The 24917-nt window shown below is 40.0% G+C and overlaps 1 protein-coding gene across 1 annotated transcript in view; it reads left to right on the top strand.

The window, feature by feature from the left end:
• LOC149447420 (uncharacterized) overlaps nt 1-24917 on the top strand; it is a 62530-nt gene that overhangs the window by 23839 nt on the left and 13774 nt on the right. The window contains exons 4-6 of the mRNA XM_089652599.1: nt 1506-1607; nt 10705-10815; nt 22272-22450. Coding sequence (XP_089508725.1) covers nt 1506-1607; nt 10705-10815; nt 22272-22450 — 392 coding nt within the window. The remainder of the gene's footprint in view (nt 1-1505; nt 1608-10704; nt 10816-22271; nt 22451-24917) is intronic.

Below are 24917 nucleotides of genomic sequence, written 5' to 3'. Positions count from 1 at the left end.
TACAGGAGATGACCAGAGACTGCGGACATAGTACAGGAGATGACCAGAAACTGCAGACATACTACAAGAGATGACCAGAGACTACAGACATACTACAGGTGATGACCAGAGACTGTGGACACAGTACAGGAGATCACCAGAGACTACAGACATAGTACAGGAGATGACCAGAGACTGCGGATATAGTACAGGAGATCACCAGAGACTGCAGACATACTACAGGTGATGACCAGAGACTGCGGACATAGTACAGGGGATGACCAGAGGCTGCGGACATAGTACAGATGACCAGAGACTGCGGTCATAGTACAGGAGCTGACGAGAGACAACAGACATAGTACAGGAGATGACCAGAGACTGCAGATATAGTAAAGGAGATGACCAGAGACTGCAGACCTTTGGGGAGCGGGGGGGGCGGGTACCAGAATTTGACAGGTCACCGCTCCCACTTCCGCAGAGTTGTCCTCCCCCCGTAGTGGGACAGGTCCCAGAAGACTACAGGTAGCCACTCACAAAGCACAGTGCTTCTTGTGCATGCACAGTGGGTACCCAGCTGTGAAGCCACAAGCTGTCACAGCCGGGTGCCCACACTGAAGATGCCGGTTCCGGGGAGAGAAGACAGCGTGTGAAAGCAGGACACCGCTGGACCAAGGAACAGGTAGGACCAAGGAGCAGGTTCTTCTGCACAGTAGAGCCGAGCGGCCGGCCCAGTATTCTAACACAACACTCCATATTCGCTCCATAAGATGCACAGACATTGTCCCCCATTTTTTGGGGGGAAGAAAGTATGTCATATAGAGCGAAAAATACGGTAATTTCTGAATGTATTTGTTTTGGGGTTTTGTATATATGGATTGCATGGGTTGCTATCAACATGTGGTGAAAATTTCATGTCAATAGCACCTTTAGAAATATATTTACTGAGAAAAATGATGACGTGTTCAATACTTATTTTACCCGCTGTAATTATTGCAATGTATGTGACCAGCAGCAGATATCAGTTCTAACAGTATGAAGAAGATGCAGGCCGTGGCTATTGTAGTCTCTGGGCATAACACAGAATCCTGCAGCAATAAGCTACATTCCTGCTCAGCAAATTTCCAATTGTAACATATGCCAGAGGGAGGAGGGAGCATGGCCAAACTCCACTTTTACTTTGCCATTTTCCATTCTCTCAGGCTTATTTAATAAGGCAGTTGAAATAGCAAATATGATGTTAACAACACAGTTAATAAAAGATGTCAAACCTGTAAAACGATCATATCTGATTGGATGTAATGTGCACGTTTGCTGTTACAGTATGTAAACACATATTGCTTATTGTCTTTTTGTTTGCGTTACCTTATTGAATAAACCTACATATTGTATGTTTTATTCAATTATTCTAAATCAAGCCTACTCAGATTTATGGTATTAACCCACACTCTTACAATTTAGATAGCTTTTTATTCTCAGATGTAGTAGCAGAGGTAATAAATTCTGAATAAACATTCCCTTTTGAACAGTTCGAGAACGTACAGTCAGAATTACAAAAGGCACAGGAGACTACCCATGGGGATTCCGGATCCAGTTTTCAAAACCAATTCTGGTTACTGAAGTCGATACAAGTAAGTGAATTATTTAATGAAAGCCTGGAACAGTGAATTGTGAATAAACAGATCTATTCATGATGTTATAAAAATATCTTAGCATTTAACTATTAATTCTTTTATATTTTATCTAAACGTGTTTCAATCATATTCTTCAAGAAAAGATATAAATCTGCTGAGTCCTTTGATAAAATTTATATATTTGAAGGGTCAGAATTTTTTGAGAATTGAAAATGCTCTTGCTTTCAAAGTATGATCGCCTTTTGAAAAAAATAATGAAATGTTTTATTGGCTGGAAACCTTGTTCAATAAATAAAAGAATGCAAATATATTTTCTGAAACCTGGAAGTTATACAGGCTTGACAAGAGCTGCATGGTTATTACTCATAAATAGACTTATCAGATCAATAGTTGGCCACAAATCCACCTAAGCTATCTTAATGATAATCACTAAAATGTTGTAAATTAGTTATGGCATCCTAGGATACTATGCACAAATGTGTAAAAAAAGGCTAATTTAGCTTAGGTTTCTATAGTTTTCATGACTTTGTATTGCCATGATGAATATATGTGAGAAGAGTAATTCTATTACTTATTATAATCTATAAAATGAAAAAATAAAGCATTCAAAGAAGACACAAAGCCCCAATAATCAAATTATAAAGATAAACCTGTCTGTAATCTAAAATGAGTCTGTACTCACCCTGTGTAAACTGAGCAGCATGTTAATGCAAGCATCCAATGTCAGTCACCAGCTCTCTGCTCTGTCCCTCCAGCATTTACTGGAGTGCTGGGCTGTGGAGGGGGCTCAGGCTCTCAGCTGCTCAATGAGAGTCTGAGCCAGCTGCCAGTCCAGACATTTGGGCAGATGCCTTTACAGTTTGGATCTTTTCTGAGCCTGAACTAGCTGAGTGATGTCAGCCGACAGCAGGCTTTAGCTGGCTGTCGGCTTTTGGGCGGACGGGCTGAAAATGGGTCACAGGAGTGCAGAACGTACTGCAATCTTGTAATCCAGAGGAGAAGCACAGCCAAAAATAGCTTTGGCTATACTCCTTGTGACGGAGGTGTAGGCAGGACAGAACACACGCGGAGAGCAGTGGGCACACAAGGTTTTTATTGAGGGATTTGGGACAATTGATCGGGGCAACAAGGGTTAAGTCTGGGCACACAACAGAGGGACAATTCAGGCAGGTAATGGGTAATCCGGGCACACAACAGAGGGGCAGTTCAGGCAAAGATAATCCGGGCACAGCCGAGGGGCAGTTCAGGTAGGCAAGGGGTTGCCCGGGAGCACAGCAGAGGAGCAGTTAAGGCAAAGAGAGTCCGGGCACAGCAGTTAAGGCAGGCAAGGGGTAGTCCGGGAACACAGCAGAGGGGCAGGTGAGGCAAGGAGAGTCCGGGCACAGCAGAGGGCAGTTGAGGCAGGCAAGGGGTAGTCCAGGCACACAGCAGAGAGGCAGGTGAGGCAAAGAGAGTCCGGGCACAGCAGAGGGGCAGTTCAGGTTGGCAAGGGGTAGTCCGAGAGCACAGCAGAGGGGCAGTTGAGGCAAAGAGAGTCCGGGCACAGCAGAGGGCAGTTCAGGCAGGCAAGGAGTAGTCCGTGCACACAGCAGAGGGGCAGTTGAAGCAAAGAGAGTCCAAGCACAGCAGAGGGCAGTTCAGGCAGGCAAGGGGTAGTTTGGGCACACAGCAGAGGGGCAGTTGAGGCAAAGAGAGTCCGGGCACAGCAGAGAGCAGTTCAGGCAGGCAAGGGGTAATCTGGGCACAGCAGAGGGGCAGACTGGCAGGCAAAGATAATGCGGGTACAGCAGAGGGGCAGTTCAGGTGGGCAACGGGTAAGTCCAGGCACACAGCAGAAGGGCAATTCAGGCGGGCAATGGGTAATCCGGGCACACAGCAGAAGAACAGTTCAGCAGAGGGCAGGCTTGCAGGGGCACTCAGCAGCAGGCAGGCTAGCAGGGTCACTCAGCAGCAGGCAGGGTCTTGGTTGTAGGGTCTGGCCGCAACTCAGACCTCTCACAGCACTCTGTCACACGAGCAGGGAACGATTAGGGCACACAGCAGAAGGCAGCTCTGGCAGGCAGGGTAATCAGGGCACACAGCAGAAGGTAACTCTGGCAGGCAGGAGGTCCAGGCACTCAGGGCAGTTCACAGGGTAGCGATCCAGGGACTCACTAGCCAGCAGTGGCCTCAGCAGAAGAGGTCTAGGCAGATAGGCACCAACTCCTCACGGGTCTTCAGAGGGCTGTGTGTCTTGGCTGTAGCTTCAAGACTACACAGGCAATATAGGACCACAAGTCCCAGCAGTGCACAAAGCAAAGCACAGTTCAATGCATCTTCTAGTTAGGGCTCAGGCAGATGCAGGTCTGTCCATCCTCACTCAAGCTCTCCCATACTAAGAGTCCTACTCGCCCCATAGGGACACGGTATATGGCCCTTTCAATTGACCAAGCCCCAAGCTCCCGGTGCCGACACGTCTAGCTTTGCACAGCCACAGGAACCATGCTGTCTGCGCTCCCTACTGGTATAATTCTCACCTCCCACCCCCTGCAGGGCACAGGACTTCAAATTATAAACAAAACAGACAAGCTGACTGTTGGCCACATGTGTTGACAAAACAACACAAAAATGAAAGAATATTTCTGCTGTCCATCACACTCCTCTTTTAAGAATAACATTAAAAATATACAATCCCTTTAAATAATATGCTTGAGCGATACTTTAAAGGTGCATGTAACAGGAAAGAAAGGCCAAAGAGTGTGTGGCCCTCTTCCTACCATACCAGGCCACATGCCTTTCAACATTGGAGGGGTACCTTGTAAGAGGGATGTTGCAAAGCTTCTTTCTCCTTGCAAGGCACCTTTTCCTAGTGTTGTAGGACAAGGGATAGTTTTCTACATTCCATCCCCCAAAAAGAATATGTGGGTTTGTAGGGGGGTTTATATAAATCTGGAACCCCTTATAATAAGGAGTGCCCAGATATCTGTCCTCTCCCAGCTAAATAAATACATTAGTACCCCTAATCACTCACTTAGACAAAAAAGTCAAACACACAGACACCTTCACAAAAATGCTTTACTAACATTTCCAAAAAATGTAAATAATGTCCCCTGATATAAAACCATGATCAATCACATTGTTCACCAGTGTAAAACCACCATCAACCATTAAGACCTGCCACCACAATGGCTCACTTCCCGATGATGTCTCCCTGTCTCACGCCATCCAGTAAATGAAAGAACCCCACACTGTTTTTTTCCAGTGACTGTACACAGAAAAGAGGGGAAATTAACAACATGAGGTTCCCCCCCTAACAATTAACCCAGATCCTTATCCTGGCATGCAGCATGAGTGACTAGAAAATTGACTAGAAGAGAGAGGGCCTCAAGCACATTACATCCTTTTTTCCCACAAATTGAGCTTTCTTTTGGTGGTATTTGATCGCCTGTGCATTTTTTATTTTTTGTGTAATAAAAAAAAGACAGCCAATTTTGAGAAAAAAACGATATTTTTTAACTTTTTGCTATTAAAAATGTCCAGTAAAAATTTTTTAAGAAATCAAATTTCATCATAAATTTAGGCCAAAATGTATTTTGCTATATGTCTTTGCTAAAAAAAAATCCCAGTACGTGTAAATTAATTGGTTTACATGAAAGTAATAGCATTTACAAATGGTGGTATAGATACTGGAATTTTTTTTTATTTACTAGTATTGGTGGCGACCAGCGACTTATAGCAGGACTGCGGCATGCATTCTGACACTGGGGAGAACTGACTTGGTATCACTGACATCCCCAGTGACACCAATACATTGATCAGTGCTAAAAAAAAAGCACTGACACTGTGCTAATGGCACTGGGCAGGAAGGGGTTAACATGAGGGGCGATCAAAGCGTTAATTGTGTGCAGGGAGTGTTTTACATAGGGGGCAGTGTGTGGGCTTCACTGTAATCACACTGCTCTGGATGGCTGTGATGTGCAGTGTGCCAGAGCAGTGTGCCCGAACTGACAGTATCACTGACATCCCCAGTGACACCAATACATTGATCAGTGCTAAAAAAAAAGCACTGACACTGTGCTAATGGCACTGGGCAGGAAGGGGTTAACATGAGGGGCGATCAAAGCGTTAATTGTGTGCAGGGAGTGTTTTACATAGGGGGCAGTGTGTGGGCTTCACTGTAATCACACTGCTCTGGATGGCTGTGATGTGCAGTGTGCCAGAGCAGTGTGCCCGAACTGACAGTCATCCTCCTCGTTGGAGATGCTCAGTGATCACCGGGCGCCAGTGGGTAATCACTGGCCGGGACCCGGTGATTGACAGCTGCAGCTGCGAATGGCGGCGCGGGTAGGGCTTGCACTCGCCCCCTACCCAGAAACACGTAATCACGTATAAATAGAGTATATAATTTTGCCCACCCCTGCCACCCTGTAGCAGTATATCTGCTATAGGGTGGTCGGGTAGCAGTTAAAAAACAGAAAAATGTATTAAAACAATGTAAATAATGTCCTGTGATGTAGATCCATCATCAGTCATGTTGTTCAGCAGCTTAAATCTATTACAATCACATTGTCCAGGGATGTAAAGCTGGATATACATGTGTCAGTTTTTCAAGGTGGATGCAGGAATCCTCTCCACTGTGTCTTTGTATTCTGACAGCAGGGAGACTCCCCCGCTATCAGAATACACTGCTCAGTGCTGCAGTGTATTGCCCAGAAATCAAAGGAAATACTCATGCACTACCGCAGACGGATCAATGTACTGTATGTAAGAAAACTGAAGCTGCTGCAAAAACCTCAATGTGTTCCCACATCAACAACTTAAATACAATAAAATAGTGCTGCGCTGCTATCTAAAAATCAAAGAAAACAAAAAGGATAACTATTAGCTATTATCCATGAGTGACAATATAAATGTGAATCACATGGGATATAAAAAAAAAAAAAAACAATCTGTCAGATCTCAAACATACAAATAGTAAAGGATACCAAACTCAGTGGAAAATAAAACCCATATAATATGTGTAAAAGGGAAATGGAAGAATGCAAACGTAAACACCTAGCTGAGTTCTCAAAAATTATAAATATTAATAAGCAAATAGATCCAAAGTGAGATTTTCCAAAGAAATAATACACAATCGGCTGAGCATAATCTATAGTGAGTGAATGAGTAACAGTTTTCCAATCCCAATATTGTGAGAGGGTATTAACAACACCAACAGTAAACCACCGGCTGAGAAAATACACAACAAAATTAATATGACAATAAAACAGTGTAAATAAAAACTAGATATATAAATAAATACTAATATTAAAGACAAATATGCATATATAAACACCTGGATGAGCTCCCACCATAAAAAGTTGTAATATCACAAATCTACTAGTGTGAAAAATAAGTAAAGTCCCAAAATTAAAATTAAAGTGAATGTGTAACACAGTCTTTTTGGCCAAAATCTTCCAATCTGTAGCATAATTCACCGTTGACTTGCAGGTACAAATAATCACCACACATGCTCCTCCACTTTCCAGCATACACACTCACGCTCTATGGCTGACCTATAGAATGTCGGATCAATATCCAGATGGATCTTAGAATTCCACAGGTCTCCTCAGGTTTAGATATAATAATCCTTAGCAATACCACTTCAATGGAACAGAGAACTTCTCATAGTGCAGTAAATTATTAAGACGTAAAAGAAACAAAATGCTACTCACAAATTAAAAAGGGTTCACAGAACCCATTCAGGCATATAACAACCATGTACAGAGACTAGGTGTAGCAAGATGGCCATCTGTCCACAACCAGAAATGACGCCACCACGCTTCTATCCTACATGTTGCGTCATGAGTAACGTGACTTCATCAGGGATATATTGCCTGGTGTGCAGATTGATCGAGAATATACTGACAGGGTGGTTGAACAGAGGTTGATTCAACAAGGAATTTGGACAGATCAACTGACCAATTAGAGGCAGTTTTTTTCAGGGAAAGGCTGAGTTTGGGTCAGAGTATCCAAACCTCAATCTTGTCCTTAGTAATGACTTGCAGACGAACCAAGGAAGTTCCTACTGCAACACAGGAGCTAACAATTTTTTTTTCTGCTTGTTTAAGTATAAATACTGATTAGCAATATTCTATTTTTGCTAATCAGTTTAAATACGCTGAAGGTTTAGAGCAGAAACCCCACTAAAATCCAGAAACCCATACAGTATTATTAAATAAATAGCGTAGGGAGAAAAGCTGTAAATTCAGTAAGCCATGGCATGCAGAAAATAATCTGGACTTTGCCCTTTGATCCTTGCACTTTCTGAATATGCCTGTTTTATTGTTTTTGTATTGTTTTTTTCAATACAATTTTATTAAGCATTTTAAGCATCCATGGAGACAATGCAGTACAAGACAATAACATTAGAGTACACCTAGTCTCACTTAGAATTAGTACAATTTTGTCCAGCTTAGTAAGTGAGACAGTTTTAATTGACCATCTATACTTGCTTGTATCTACCCTACAATAGGTATGGTCTGTATTGGGCCTGGGTATCAAGCATATGGCTGCTTCTCTCAAAGACCCATCTGCTTGGACCACATTGTAGACAAGCATCAGCTCTGGGACTAAAATATCTGCAAACTTTTTATAGTAAAGTGCAATATCTGCCATCTGGGCCTGGTAGTTTCTTCATTTTAAGTGATTTGGTCACTGACAAGACTTCCATAAGGGAGATTGAGGTCTCCAGAAATTGCAGGAGATCTTCAGAAATAGGTAAAGGCAGTTCAGAAAGAAAAGTAAGGAAGGATCTGCACTGCCATAGATGCTCTTTAGATGCATACATTTATTTGAAGACCACAGCACATGCTGTGGTCTTCAAATAAATGTAAGCATCTAAAGAGCATCTATGGTCGTGCGGATCCTTCCTTACCTTACTATTGCATACTATTGAGCAACTGTGGATCGGCCACCTGTGGCTCTTCTTCAATCAAGATATGTGGGTAGTTGTTATTTCGTTGTGTGTATTTCAGTTCAGAAAAAAATGCTTCAGCAGCTGATTTGTTGAAAATAGCTGGGGCTTGGACATCCTTTGGTTAAACATTTATAGTACCATCAGATTATCCTAACAGTGTTACTGATGAATTCTAAATGATTTGTCTTAAAGTGTATAGGTTTCTGGAGTTGATCTGGTCTGTGTAATCTATTAGTTAGAAGGATACCAGGTTTGTTCCAATGTATGTAAATTTATTCTTAGTCCATCACATTTGTTTTTACGCCTGAGAGGTAATGCATAAATTAAGCTGAGTTTTGAACAGCAGACAGTCGTTTCCTGAGCCCTAAAGAGGGATTGGATTTATATTGGGCAGTAACTGTCGGGAATTACTTTTCAAGTTGTTTAAGGTTAAAAAGTTCCTTGTTTTTTAAATTAGAATGAAATGTATATTAGACAGCCTCAGAGCACTAATTTATGTGCATTCCAAAGGGTTTCTGGCACAATGTCTGGGGTCAAATTTAAGGTAAAATATTCCGTTAGTGAGATTGTAATTTTGTGTGCCACCTCAGGACTACTTAGAAGAAAGGTACTATCAGGTACTACCTACCATTCAGGTCCTATCTACCATTATGTCATTTTTCAAAAAACAGCAAAAAATTGATATAATGGCATTGTGATCTGACCATGGGATGGCTGCTATGTCACTGGAGCCCAGCTGAGGCAGAATGTGGGTAGGAACAAAGATTTGGTCCACTCTAGAGACTACTTTGTGGGTTGTAAATAGTCTTCGTAGGCTTGTTCATTTGGGTGGAATTCTTTCCTAGAGTTTACCAATTATTATTGTAGTGTTTTCTTTTTTTTTTTTAATTTTCTATAGTTATGTCATGTTATGTTATGCAGCCTATGTAGATGCAAATAGTGCACAGTTATTATTTGGGCACCGATTGCCTATAAACAAAGCACATAACTTCACATGTAGTATACAGGATGTGCTGTGAAACGTAGATGGGGCCTACAAGCAATGTCTAGCTGTAAGCAAATCCAGCAGGTATCAGCAATGAAGGCATTTTTAGTCTTCATGCACACTTGACGTTTTTACAGCGGCTGTTTTTTGCTTTTGCCTTTTTTTTTCTACTGCTAGTAAACCCCTCAGCATGTTATCCTATGTGTCCATGCACACATAGACTGTAATCAATGTTTTTTGGCAGGGACGTTTTTTGGCTGGAAAAAAAACCCAGGACTAGTGGGTTTCTAGAGGAGTTTTTTTTAGCTGTAAAAATGCTCTAACACTGAAAAACGCAATAAAACGCAGTAAACTGCTGCAAACCGGCATTTTTGGACTTTTTTTGACCAAAACAAATTTTTTTTCTTTGGTTAAAGAAATGCTAAAAAACACAAACGGGGCAAAATGCCACTAAACACCTCTGAACTCCAATGCAAAAAACGCTAAAAAAAAAGCTGAAAAGCTCAAGTTTTTAACATGACTTTACACAGCTAACGTTACCAGCGTTATCAAAACATCCAGTGTGCATGAGGACTTATCATCGATGCCAGTGATTGCACTGAAGGAGAAAGTGTAGAGTAGTGTCAAAGTATACTTTGGCACAAACAGCATATTATTCTGATTTTCTCTTTAAGTAGACACAAAGAGGTTGATTTACTTAAGGCAAATAGACTGTTCACTTTGCAAGGGAAGTTGCACTGTGCAAGGGGATTTTCCCCAGACCTTTGTTGAAGCTATGATCATTTCCATCATCCAATCAAATGTGAGCAAAAAAATTTTTTTCCTTGCACCTGACTGGATATTCTTTGCAAAGTGAAATTTCACCACATTCACTGACCAAAATGCAATTTTCCTTGCAAAGTGAACAACCTATTTGCCTTTAGTAAATCAACCCCAGTGATTTGCACATTGACATATTTCCCATCAACACTTATGGAAACGCATTAGTTTATTTTAACATCAAAGCAACTATTCCTTTAGAAATGTAAGAAATGTTTTTGTAATTTTAAAAAATATTTTAGTGAGAAAATAGGCAATTCTTAATGGCCAGACTGGTATTTCTATAGTCCAACATTGCAAGGCGCTTTAGATTTCACACCACTTTAACTGCATTACGTGTGTTTTGTTAACAGATGGAGCTGCTGAAGAAGCAGGACTTCAGGTGGGCGACATAGTAATGGCTGTTAATGGAACTGATGTCACCAGTATTCCGCACTCAGAAGCTGCATGCTTAGCAAGACAAGGTGAGGTCTCATCTTAATGTAATGAGTTTTACTGTGTATAGTACCTATATAGTATATATATGCCTTAAAAAATATAGTTGGCAGATTAAAATTCATTAGTTTTGCCTAGTTGTTATGATTATTTTCGGTAGCTGCATAATACACTAGCTGTTAGATATGGACTACAATGTGACATCATTAAGATGCCTTACTTTTGTATTATTCCTTGTACTTGTGCCTGATGCACAAACAGGGAAGTAAGGGAAAATTTCAGGTTGCCCATAGTCCTTGTTTTATTTTCAACTTTGCTCTGCAGAAATGACAGGAATTTTCTTTTCATTGCATTTTGTAACCATAAGCCCCAATGTGTTACTGTTCGGTGCTTCATTAATTATTTTTACTCCATTTTTTTTTTTTTTATTTCTTACATCAATTATTTGTGATTTTGTTTTTTAATATTGTAACCTGAGGGGTAGGCTTATTACTTTTTGCTAATATTTGAGGCAAATTGACTTTGAGTGAGGGATTTGTTTTTACAAATTAGGAAACTAACCTTCAGTTAATTAAAATTTGCATAGTGAACAAAGGCATCCTTGGTTTACATTCACCGCATATCACATGTCAGTAAATCAGTCTGTAAATCCTAATGATTACCCTTTCTAAATATGCCAGTGGAGGATAATCCCCCAACCCAACCATTTTGAGTATGATCAGGTGAGAATCCAACATTAATTTGACCACCCCTGATATGCAGATAACTGTTTTTGGAAGACCAAGTGATCAGATACAATAGAAATTCTTGCCTGATCACTATTATTTCTCACAAAATAATCTTGCCCCAGGCACTACTTGCTATGCCTATCTCCTTCCACCACTGCCGAAACAGCAACATTCCTGCAACCAGAGATTTTACACAGAAGCTGGTCCAAAAGGCATAACTAACGTCTAACATCAACATCTAGGTATTACTAATGCCATAGGTGTTTAGAACACTCTTCGAGGATGTCAAGATCTCATTATTGTATACATGATCTGCCCATTTACGGCCAGCCATAGCTATGTTATGCCCAAACTACTGCTGAGGTTGCTTTCCATGATTTACTTTTGTAGACTGAAAACTAAACTTCACGTGAATCTACTTAAAGAGGCCTTGTCACTAAATCATTAATTTCATCAAAAATCTTCCCATAAGATGATATGTGTATTTAACTTATTTTATGCATGTTATTTACCTGGAATTGCCTCCTTTGAGTAGACATCCAAAAGCGCTGATGCCACCACCTTTGATGGGTTGTCAGCATACTCAAAGTCCCCCACCCCAGCTACTACATATAAAGATATGTAGGGAGGTGATGAGAGGAGTGAAGATGCTGGGTCAGCACAGACAGCAGTTAGACACTCCCAGATGAACAGAGATCTATATCATCCTTGGAGGGAGGGGGCTGTGCTAGGGAATTGACTTTGCTAGAGTAGTTGCATTTTTTAGTAAAAAAGATCAAAGGAACGTGGTAAGTACACTGCTCAAAAAAATAAAGGAACACTTTTTAATCAGAGTATAGCATCAGAGTCAACTCCTGGGATATTGATCTGATCATTTAAGTAGCAGAGGATGTTGTTAATCAGTTTCAGCTGCTTTGGTTTAAATTAAATTAACAACTGGTGCACTAGATGGGGAACAATGAGATGACCCCCAAAACAGGAATGGTTTTACAGGTGGAGGCCACTGACATTTTTTCCCTACTCATCTTTTCTGACTGTTTTTCACTAGTTTTGCATTTGGCTAGGGTCAGTGTCACTACTGGTAGCATGAGCTGGACCCTACAGAGGTTGCACAGGCAGTCCAACTCCTCCAGGATGGCATATCAATATATGCCACTGCCAGAAGGTTTGCTGTGTCACCCAGAACAGTCTCAACAGCAGGACTGGTATCTGCTCCTTTGTGTAAGGAGGAACAGGATGAGCAATGCCAGAGCCCTACAAAATGACCTCCAGTAGCAGGCCACTGGTGTGAATATATCTGACCAAACAATCAGAATAAGACTTCATGAGGGTGGCCTGAGGACCCGACATCCTCTAGTGGGCCCTGTGCTCACTGCCCGGCACCACAGAGCTCAATTTGACATTTGCCACTGAACACCAGAATTGGTAGGTCCGCCACTGGTGCCTCGTGCTTTTCACAGATGAGAGCAGATTCTTCACCCTGAGCACATGTGACAGATGTGAAAGGGTCTGGAGAAGGTTATGCTGCCTGTAACATTGTTCAGCATAACCATTTTGATTGTGGGTCAGTGATGGTCTGTGGAGGCATATCCATGGAGGGATGCACAGACCTCTACAGGCTAGACAATGGCACTCTGACTGCCACTGGGTATCGGGATGAAATCCTTGGACCCATTGTCAGACCCTATGCTGGTGCAGTGGGTCCTGGGTTCCTTCTGGTGCATGACAATGCACGAGAGTATGCAGGCAGTTCCTGGAGGATGAAGGAATTGATACCATTGAATGACCCCCAGGCTCGCCTGACCTAAATCCAAGAGAACACCTCTGGGATATCATGTTTTGGTCCATCCAACGCTGCCAGGTTGCACCTCAGACTGTCCAGGAGCTCAGTGATACCCTGGTCCAGATCTGGGAGGAAATATCCGAAGACACCATCTGTCGTCTCATTAGGAGCATGCCCTGATGTTGTTAGGCATGCATACAAACACGTGGGGCCATACAAACTACTGAGTACCATTTTGAGTTGCTGCGATGAAATTCCAGCAAAATGGACTAGCCTGCTGCATCATTTTTCCACTTTGATTTTCAGGGTGTCTTTGAATTCAGTCCTCTGTAGGTTGATAATTTTCATTTCCATCAAATGATGGGGCATCCTTACATTTCTAACACATTACCCAGTCCATATCAGTATAGATAAACAAAATTATATTTTTCCCCATTGAGATCTGATGTGTTTTCAAAGTGTTCCTTTAAAATTTTTGAGCAGTGTATAAAAAAATAATTAATAGAAAGAAAAAAAATTGTAAGTGAGCATTTAAGTTACTTGATTTGTCTGACCTTTTACCTGCAATTGCCTAAATTGGTGAGAGAGTTTTTTCAAGCAGTTTTTGTTAATTGCCTTCTCTGAACATCCAATGTACTGTATGTTATTGTCATTTTCACATTATCCTGCAAAACACTTATTGTTAACGGGGTTTAAAATTGTGCTCTATTAAAGCCTAATTAAATGTTTATGATTGTGACCCACACACATGCAGTATCAGTGAGGGCTTTACCCTACTACTAGCTGCCTGGTATAGTTAAATTCAGGAGTTACAGTCTTAGGTCTCACCTACAGTGCCACTTACAAAAAATGTAGAGTATTGTGACTCATCAATTACTTTATGATGGCACACCATGATGGGTTCTCATTGGGGAACCAGTATTATTTATAAAGAAGCTGGGGGAGGGCATTCCTTCATATTGCTACATAAAAGAAATAGAGGTTAGTCTGTAAAAGTTTAAATTTTACTGACCCATGCCCATATTTTTCATCTACAACACAGGAGTCATCAGATAAAATATTTAGGCTAGCAATGTCATTAATACATTCATTTTTTTCATCAGACAAAAGTTGCAGCTACAGAACTGTACTGGCTGTGCTTACAAAAAGAGTTTCCCCCCTGTATGGTCCAAAAATTGGAAACATACATCAATTCTTTACTTTCGACATTAACCATGGTAAGACCTGTGAGTTCCTTGGTTTGTATTCTCACAATCCAAACTCCTCTCCTCCAAGTGTCAGCTTTTCAAAAGCTACCTAGAGTACATCCTATATTCCTCTGATCTGATCTAGCTTAGTGTATAAATACTAAAACATGGCATCCCACAAATGTATGCAGTAGATATTTAGTAGAGTTGCATACAGCAAAAATACATTGACGTGTTTTTGCCTAAGTAGCAGGGGCTGCAGTGCTCAATGTCGGATGTTAAATTTCAGAAAATAAGGTCTATTTGACCTAATAGGTTAATTAATCAATGCTGGGTGAATAGACAATCATCAATGATTTATGTATTTTATAACATATTTGTGGTTTAAATGTGGCATTTTTATAGGATTCAAAGTATATCAGTTTTTAAAGTGACATTGGATGATAAGCACATTTATTGCAGAAATATGGACATAATAGGAGTGTGCCATTGTGTATGACTGAAGTGACCAGTTAAAAATACCCTGCACTTTTTATTCCATGTAAACATGCTTAAAAACTGTATGTCATGTTGGAGCGTAATAACATGTAAGGTTTTACCACATTCAGCACTGCATGCCCTTGAGAACAATAATCTATTTTTAATAAATATACTATATAAGTACCAGACCACCCAAAACCGATCTGTCAGTTTTGACCAATGGCATGGACACACCGGCTTCTGCTTCAGCTGTGAGAAATCTTCTCCATGCTTTATTTCCTGTCTCTTTCCCCCAACTATGACCATTACAAATATGTCATGCTCAGGGGCGGACTGACAACTCATGGGGCCCCCGGGCAATAGGGGATCATGGGACCCCTGTGTCCTTGCCCAAACTCAAAAAAGCCTATGAAAAAGGTACCAGGGGCATCTCATGGGGCCCCCTACTGACCCCGGGCCCTCGGGCAGTGCCCAAGTTTCCAAATGGTCAGTCCGCCCCTGGTCATCCTATCTCTTCTGGAATTGTTCTTTGATTGTTTCTTGGACAGCACAGGGAATCTAGAAGGTTAAGTATGACACCATTTTTGGCTTTGTAATGGCTGCACTGGGGGTCTTGTTTAGGAACTTAGATGGAGATAATGGACTTGGCAGTTAAAAGAAAAGGAGGAGTTTTTCATGAGATTTATCCCACTATCTGAAATATAGTTCCTTGAACTAGACATGTAACAGCATCCATGGCCTGTAATGTATGGGATAGTCTCTGCTCATAACAATGCTGTTCATCAGTTAATCACTTCTTGCCCTTCCTGTCCAGGGCAATTTTTAGCTTTCAGCGCTATCACACTTTGAATGACAATTGCGCGGTCATGCGACACTGTACCCATATTAATTTTTTAGCTTTTTTTGAGACAGATAAAGCTTTGTTTTGGTGGTATTTATTCACCACTGGGATTTTTTTATAAATGAAAATGTCCAAAATTTTTTAAAAAGTGTTTTTGTTATAACATTTTGCAAATAAATAATATTTCATCATAAATCTTGGCCAAAATTTATTCAGTTATCTTTTTAGTAAAAAAAACAAATAACCCAAATTAGTTTAGAACCAAAAATTATAATTAAAAAAAAAAGTTTACATTTTTATTTTATTTTTTTATATTGTTTTTTTTTGTTTTTTTTACATACTGTCACCCTAGCAGTACAGTGACACCACAGTGACACTGTACTACTTGTGGGGGGTGATGAAGATTTTTTCTTTACACTGATTGCTTTTATTCCCATAAAGGCTGTAAAAGCAATCATTTCTCCTTCTCTCTGGCTACATTCTTGCAGCCGTTGAGAAATACTGTGTGAGCTGTGATTGGTCACAGCTTGTCACATTGTACAAGGCTGTTGTGAATAGCCTTGTACCATATGACCTCTGTGATCATTCACAAATTTCACACGTAGTAAGCAATGATGTCAGAAGTGACATCTTGCTTACTACTCTGCATGTGATCACTGATTGGCCAATCAGTGATCACATGATCGGGACCTCGCACAGAGGTCCTGTACGATGATCGGTGTTCCACTGTGTCTGGAGGACACAGCGGGCACAGGATCGCAGTGCTGCACGCTCACAGGGAGCGCGCACAGTCCAAAATGGTGGGCGCCGTTTATGAACGGCAACCCGCCCCTGGACTGCCACCGTCTGGCCATTTATATACAGCGGCCGGAGGGCAAGTGGTTAACTAAAAATACTGCTTATGGATTATACCATCAGGTCAGAGATCTCAGTGGTTGATCTGTAGTGAAACTAAATAGGCTGAACTATACTTATTTTAAGTGATTGTAAACTCTTAAATGTATCCACTGAAGTGACTAGCCTGATGTGATACACAGAGATGAAACAAATCCTCCTACATATGTTTTACCTATTCATCTGCTCCTCTCCTCTACAGCCTCCAAAAGCACACATTCTAGTCTATGCCGACATTCTAGTCTATGCAGCATTTCATAACTTCAGAAGGCAAGGGGCGGAGATATGGTGTCACACTGCACTGCACAGCACAGAGCAGGAAGCTGAGTGTATTTTGAGACCTGAATGGAGGGAGGGCATACCACCTTCTGCACAATCTCATAGGGAAACATGCACAGCCTCAGCTGTCAATCTCCTGCTGTGTGCTGGAGGCAGTGGGGCCATCTCTCAGGAGGTGTCAGCATAGACTGTCAGAAGTGCAGATGATTGACAGCCCACAGAAATAACAGTAGGTGATTTAGCTCAAGGCAAGTACACATTATAGAAGGATATGCTTTGTTCATTTCAGAGGTTTACAACCACTTTAAAAGATAAGTTCACCTTTTAGTAAAAAATAATAAATGCACATTTTTTTTGCAGGTAAGAAAATGTGAATTTATTATTTTTGTCTGCAAGAGCCTGTAACACATTGCACCAGTGATCATCAGATCACTGGTGCCATGCAGGTCTCCTGCAGATCTGTCAGAATATCTGCTTGCTTGTACGGCATGTACGGCCAAGCAGATATACTGACAGGAAGAATCAATGAACTACCACGGCACTCCACAGCGCCGTGGTAGTTAATTGATCACTACAAGCTGACAGCTGCTAAGGCTGCCGGGACTTGTAGTCTCTCATTCACAGAATACTGTGAATGAGTGATGTGGCCAGGCGGGTGGGGGCTGATTGTAAGATGTTACATGTTACAGCCTGAATATGGATGTAACATGTTACATAGTTACATAGTCTGGCTGAAAAAAGACAAAAGTCCATTCAGTTCATAAAACAAAAAGTTATAATCCTATACCCACAGTTGATCCAGTGGAAGGCAAAAAAAACACCAGCAAAGCATGATCCAATTTGCTCCTGCAGGGGAGAAATTTCCTTCCTGATCCCCCAAGAGGCAATTCCAACTTTACCTATAAATAGTAACCAGTTCTATTCTGTGTATCCAAGAAAGAATCCAGGCCTTTTTTAAAGCAATCTACTGAACTGGCCAGAACCAAATCTTGAGGGAGTCTATTCCACAGTTTCACAGCTCTTACTGTGAAGAAACCTTTCTGTGTTTGGAGATTACATTTCTTTTCCTCCTGACATAAAGAGTGTCCCCTTGTCCCCTGTGAGGACCTCATGGTGAATAACACGTGTAACTTCTTACAAATGTATTCTCTCTTGAGAAGAGGAGATTAAAAGGGGATATGATCAACATATATCAATACATCAGTGATTCATATAGTGAACTCAGGGTAGAGCTATTCACCCTGAGGTCATCACAGAGGACAAGGGAGAAATCTTTATGTCTGGAAGAAAAGAAATTTAATCTCCAAACACGGAAAGGTTTCTTCACAGTGAGAGCTGTGAAAATGTGGAATAGACTCCCTCAAGAGTTGGTTCTGGCCAGCTCAGTGGATTGCTTTAAAAAAGACCTCGATTCTTTCCTAGATACACAAAATATAACTGGATACTAACATTTATAGGTAAAGTTGATCCAGGGAATATCCGATTGCCTCTTGGGGGATCAGGAAGGAATGTTTTCCCCTGAAGGAGCAAATTGGATGATGCTCTGCTGGGTTTTTTTGTGCCTTCCTCTGGATCAATTGTGGGTATAGGATTATAACTTTTTTTTTCTTTTTAATGGTTGAACTGGATGGACTTTTGTCTTTTTTCAGCCAGACTATGTAACTATGAAAGGTGAACTTATCCTTTAAGTAACTATAACCAGACAGACTGCAGTGAGGTGGACTTAAAAGTAACCAGAAATCTGCTGGTTATACTTTTTCATAGGCTTCAAGCCCTACCCCATAGAAGCCATGGCTTCCATACAATGAGCTGATGATGGCCAATAATACTGAAACAGCTGTATGCCTGTATGCTGTTTGGAAGAAATTAATAACTATAATATTTATCTGTACTGTAAACCAGTGTTGCTGGTTGCATAGTTGGCCCAGGGTCATAACGTAATGACATGCATGGCTCTGTTCACTGTAAATGATGAATAAACCCTTATATTTTGGGGTTTGTGGTGGAAGTGGGGCATGCAAATACCTTAAATTCTAAGAAAGATCTAGTGTTTGAATGTAGGTTATGTAATTTTAAATAGAATTTAGCATCCTATGAATCTGCTATTGACCTTGAAGCTGCAACTAATTAATAGAACAATCAATGTGAACAAACAATCTAAACGTACTTTGGTCATATTCAAAATTGGGTACATAGTAAGGGAGGGCAAAGAGAACAGTCATGTGCAATGTGCAGTAACCAGTCAGTCATACCAGTCAGTTTTCAGTTTACTAGTTATACTAGAAATATTATTTGTGATTGGGTTACTGCAAACTGCTCATCATCGTTGGTTTTTGCACCACACAAAGAGGTTGTTGTTTTACATTCAATATAAAATTACCTCTTCATTATTCACACTTGGAGGAGGGGAATTTTGAATAATAATGGGATATCTGACATATTGCTATGAAGGAGGAGAGTAGAGCCACTGTGCTTGATTTGCTGATTAAAAAAAGAGAGAATCTGAAGAGAGTTGGTGATTTAAGACTTGTCACATGGATTCAGTACTGACCTATATCTTTGGGGGTTCTCTTTCCCTTTTCTAAGAAAATGATACACAACTCTTCCATAAAGCAATGCCCAAGATTGCTTATGGTAAATATAAGAGATGTACTCATTACCACTTTTCCAAACTACTAGAAAGCATCAAAAGGCAACAAGACATTGCACATCTTCCCTGCCTTCCTTCCTGGCAGCATGTCATTTCCTAAAAAGTCATAAGTGGGCGTTAGCATAATTATTTATGTCCTCCCTAATTTGCAAGACTAAACAGATGACTGCTACACAGGTCTTAGAAAAAATAAGACCCCAGCAATTGCTATTTTTTAGTAGTAGGACACTCATACTAGGAACACTTTTTTTCCTGAAGAAAGAGTGCAGGTATGTTTCTGCAGAAAAACTGCAAATGAATACAAAGCTTCCTCTGAATGGCTGAGCCAGAGTTTGTGATGTCATCAGCCAGCCTCTCTGCCAATCAGAGGAAGCTTTGTATTCATTCATAGACTAGAAAGCTTTCTCTGAATGGCTGAGCAGCACTCAACTTGACTTTTTGGGAGCCAGATGGGAAGTTCTCATCCTGCCCAAGAAATACAGCTCTGTTTATTGTATTTAGCTGAGGCTACAAACAGTTTATACAGCGCAAACGGCCTCTGAAACTATTAGTGAAGTAAATAGTTCATTTGCACCTGTTTGGTCCAAATTAACTACATAAAGTTAAATGAAACATGGAGATCAGCTATAAACACCTAACTTTTTTTACATGTGCCAGACATGCTGTGAAGTCTTGAAATATTGATGTTTCCTAGTGCAACTTTAAAATTAATTAGTAGAGGTCTGTGCCCAGTCCTGTCCATATTGGTGAGATTTGGTAGCAAAAAGCCTACAGTTGCTTGAAACCCCTAAAATGCTTTGAAAGTTTAGGTTTAAGCAATAAAAAAAGGTTAGTGTAGATTGTACTCATATGCAGTCGAAACTCCTAAAATAATACTGTATGCATTGGCTTTCTTGTAGTCAATTTACAGAAAATACCACCAATTATACTTTCTCCATGTGCTGCATCACTTCTGACATATCTGTTTGGGTAATAGGATGCCAAAAATATATTTTTTATTATTTTTCTCTGTAAAGCTGAACCTTGACAATTCTTCCAAATACAGTATAACTAAGGATGTAATTACTGTACTTTTAAAGCAAGCTTCCAGTCATTTTTTTTTCATTTTTATATCTGCCATAGATTAAAAATTGTTTTTGTTAGTTAAAGTGAAACTAAATTTCAATATACTCACCTTCCCTTCAGCGATATGACTTTTCCCATTTCTGCTGGGTTTGGCATCTTTGACCATCTTGTTTGGCCCACTTAGATTATGTAAATATCAAGCAGGTGCATGGGAGTTAAAGCAGAACTTTACCCATAATAACTTGATTAAAAATAATGTTCTTTAGCAAGGAATATACATTCCACATTAATAATTATGCTACCAAAATTAGTGCTGTAAATTGCTCCCACCTTTACTCCTGTTTCTTCTTGCTGGATGCTGCCATTTTTCTGAAGCCTAAAGTCCCGAGCAGCAGTAAAACTTTAAGCTGTCAGCAGATCAGCCTCTACAAATTCGGCATAGTGCCTAAAATTAGAAAGCAACTGAGCATGTGCAGAGCAGGGTGAGAGAGTGTATTACTTGGTTTTAAATAGTATAGGCACTTGATTTTAATGTTTCCCATAGATATGTCTGCAAAAGGGGCCAGCCTGAAGTGATCTAGCAGAATTTTCTGACTAAAGTTCCACTTTAATGCATCCCAGGGTCAAACCATGCAAATGCCAATGAACATCCTATGGAAGTTTGTAAACAGGCAGGTGTGAAGCTTTTGTAGCTTTGATTGCAGAAGAGACATGAAATAACTGTTCTGCAATAAAAAGCCTTCCTGCAAGCATTTTTTAGATACATTTCCACTTTAAGTTCTCTTCCAAGAAATGAAAACCTGCTTATCCTCCATTTGCAACTCAAAGCCCTGTGTTCTATGTTTGAGGCATGAAAAGTTACTCAGCTAAATATTTTATTGAAAATTGAGATATTTATACCTATTAATTAGGTCACTTCTAAGGATTCGGGCACTAAGGAAATACCTGAGACCTGACCTGACCTGATACCTTGAGAAATATGCAATATTCTATAGTCCTGATATATTTAGGTGCAAAACAATTACCGCCACTTCTACGGTATATGCCTGTTGTATGCAGTGCAGGTCAATACTAGGGCTAACCTACATACTCTATATGTATGACCGCATACTTTATTTTAATAAAGGTAAATGAGAACCATCCTGCAACATGCTAACATACATCAGAACACCAGGCATCAGGATGTGCTCTTGAAAATGCTGTTTGTCAATGAGCTCTGTTACTGTATTTAAAACTACAACAAGTTCTTCTACCCTTACATTTTAATTTTAATTTTCAATTAAAATATATTTGTAAACATTTTACTTAAACAAAAGTTTAGAAAACCTTTAAAATGCTACAGGTATGATAAAGAAAAGATTTTCAAAAACCTTTAGTAAACAGAAAAAAAATGAAATGTAATAATTTGGTTTCAGCTTAACTAAGCCTTAATGAAAGCTTTATTTATTGCTCAATGCTCAAGTCATCATCACACAATATGCTACACACGTCTATTATAAGTAATAGGTAATGCAGAGATCATTATAGTGCAGAACAGGAAAAAACTGATGTAAATCATTTTGACTAATTATACTTCAGGTCCAGATGTGTTGACTCTGGTTGTTGGATCAGACATCAGCCGCTTCCCCAATACCCCACGGCCGACGTGTCGTGGCTATCTTCATAAGCGTACACATTCCGGATTACTAAAAGGATGGAGGAAAAGATGGTTTGTTCTCAAACATGATGGGACTCTTCACTACTACAAGCATAAAAAGGTAAATTAGCAAATGTGTGGATTCATATTTCTCATGATACGGCTGTAATGTAATTAAATCTTTTGATGCAGTAGCATTTGTAATTAAAGCATAATACAATCAAAGCTACACCCAAATTCCACTGTGGGTGTGTTAGAATAATAAACACAATTCAATATACCAACTTGAGCAAATAGGTCCAACAAGTTTGTTCTATAACTTTATTGTGATTTTAGTAGGTTGACCCTGGAGGCCCTTTGTCGATTTCTTGCAGGTCAGAAAGATGACCTTTAATTTGCAACATAAGGGTATTGCATTCCCATACAAGTCTATGGGAATGCAAAATTTCTTTGAAGCCGCTCAGAAAGGGGTCAAATGTACCAGGTAATGAATTTAGAATGATCTCCGATATGTTTGTAAATACTGTCAAATTAAAGGCATCGCCAGAAGCCCAAAGCTCTTTGAAGTATGTCACTGTGTGCTGCTTGGTGCTGTATCCCCTTTTTCAAGCTTTGATTTTGCTTAAAATCACTGGATTTGAAGTCTTTACAAATATATGCTTGTCTTTTTTTTGGTCAGAGAAAAGTATCTTCATTACATATTTGTTTTTAGCTAAATCCATAATTTCTTAGAGAAGTTACTGAACTTTTTCAAATAAATAACTCAATCCAAACCATGCGCTCTGTTGCCTAAAGCAGTACTTTTTTATCAGGTTACTCTGACATTGCAGAACTGTTGGATGTAAATGTAAACACATCTGCTTATGACACATCTTCCATTTTCTCCATTTTTTAATATATACAGTTTTTACAACCCCATGGTGTTATCTATTTCAAATTAGGTCCACATTGTGGCATGTGTCACTTGGAAGTCATAATGTTAACTGTAAATTACATTCCTTAAAACAAAGCATTGTGTTGTATTGTAGTCATTTTTTCACCTAACAAGTTGGCATACCATTAAAGCCCAACTCGAAGAAAATTGTGTATCAATTATCTTACTCCTCAGTCTTAATTCCTGCAGTGTAATGGATCAAAGTCACAATGTTCTGTATGAGCAAAGTTAATTTTCTGCTCTGGGGAACAGACAATGTTTTCCTGCTCATTATCTTATTGGGCACTGGTCCCCTCACAGCCCCCCCATACGTTCTCCTGCCTCTGCAGCCTATGAGAGAGGACATCAGGCAGTGATGTGGACACCTGAAGTAGGACCCAGGGGGTAAATGGAAGAAGAGAGAAGAAGCATCATATGACCATAGCTTCAGTTAAAGCGGAACTTTACCCATAACAGTTCAATAACAATTAATTTTCTTTAACAAAAAACATAATTTCCACATTAATAATTATGCTACTAAAATTAGTGTGTGCTGTAAATTGCCTCTAGCATTGCTCCTGTTTATTCTTGTTGGAGACTGCCATTTTGTTGAAGCCCAGAGCAGTCACATCCTTACTGAAACTCTGCCTTCCTGGATTTGAAACATTATATGCACTTATTGTTAAAGTTTTACATCTATACATGCAAAAGGGTCCAACATGAAGTGATGTAGTAGGACTTAATTTTCTGACTAAAGTTCCGCTTTAACCACTTGACACTTGAAAGGTTTTACCCCCTTCATGACCAGGGCATTTTTTGCTATTCAGCACTGTGCTTTAACTGGCAATTTCTTGGTCATGCAACACTGTACCCAAATGAAATGTATATATTTTTTCACACAAGTAGAGCTTTCTCTATTTCACCTCTATTTCATCTCTAGATCACCACTGAGTTTTTTTATACTATATAAATGAAAAAAAACAATATTTTCTCCTTTTATAAAACATATTCAATAAAATCAAATTTATTCATACATTTAGGCCAAAATGTATTCTAGTACATGTCTATGGTAAAAAGCTAAACTACATTTTAAGGGATGCTATACTATTGAGGACACTAGTATAGTTCTCATTGTGATCAGGATACCGATCTGTACAGACACTATACTATTAATGGTGGTGATAATTGACTTGTAGTGTGACTGTGATAGTGTGGAGGACAATCTGGCGCTAACTGACACTGGTTGGGAGGGACACGGAAAACTGGCACTAACGTTGCTACTGACACTAATACAGTGATTGATGTTAATACTGTACACTGTACTAATGACACTGGCTGGGAACGGGTTAACATCAAGGGGCAATGAAGAGGTTAACTGTGTGCCTAACAAGTGTAATGTGTGCTGCTTTTACTCACAGATCTGGCTGCTTTTTGTACTTGAACACAGAGTTGATTTCAGGGAGAAGAAACAGCCAAGATTGCTGTCTGTGTACAGAGTTCTGTGTGTTTGTAAACACAAAACTCTGTGCTGTGATTTGCCACAGCCAATCAACAGATATAGAGCCAAAATCATGTGCTGCAACCTGCTAACCAGCTGACCAGTAAGGGGGATGCACATACGTGCCCAAAAAACAGGAAGTTTACCATAATGTACTGTATGGGCACATCGCAGTGC

Source organism: Staurois parvus, unplaced genomic scaffold, assembly GCF_062004578.1.
Source record: "Staurois parvus isolate SC_StPar_1 unplaced genomic scaffold, SC_StPar_1.0 ptg000687l, whole genome shotgun sequence".
In the NCBI taxonomy this organism is placed as follows: domain Eukaryota; kingdom Metazoa; phylum Chordata; class Amphibia; order Anura; family Ranidae; genus Staurois; species Staurois parvus.
The sequence above is the reverse complement of the archived record's forward strand: the minus strand, read 5'-3'. Positions and strand labels throughout refer to the sequence as shown.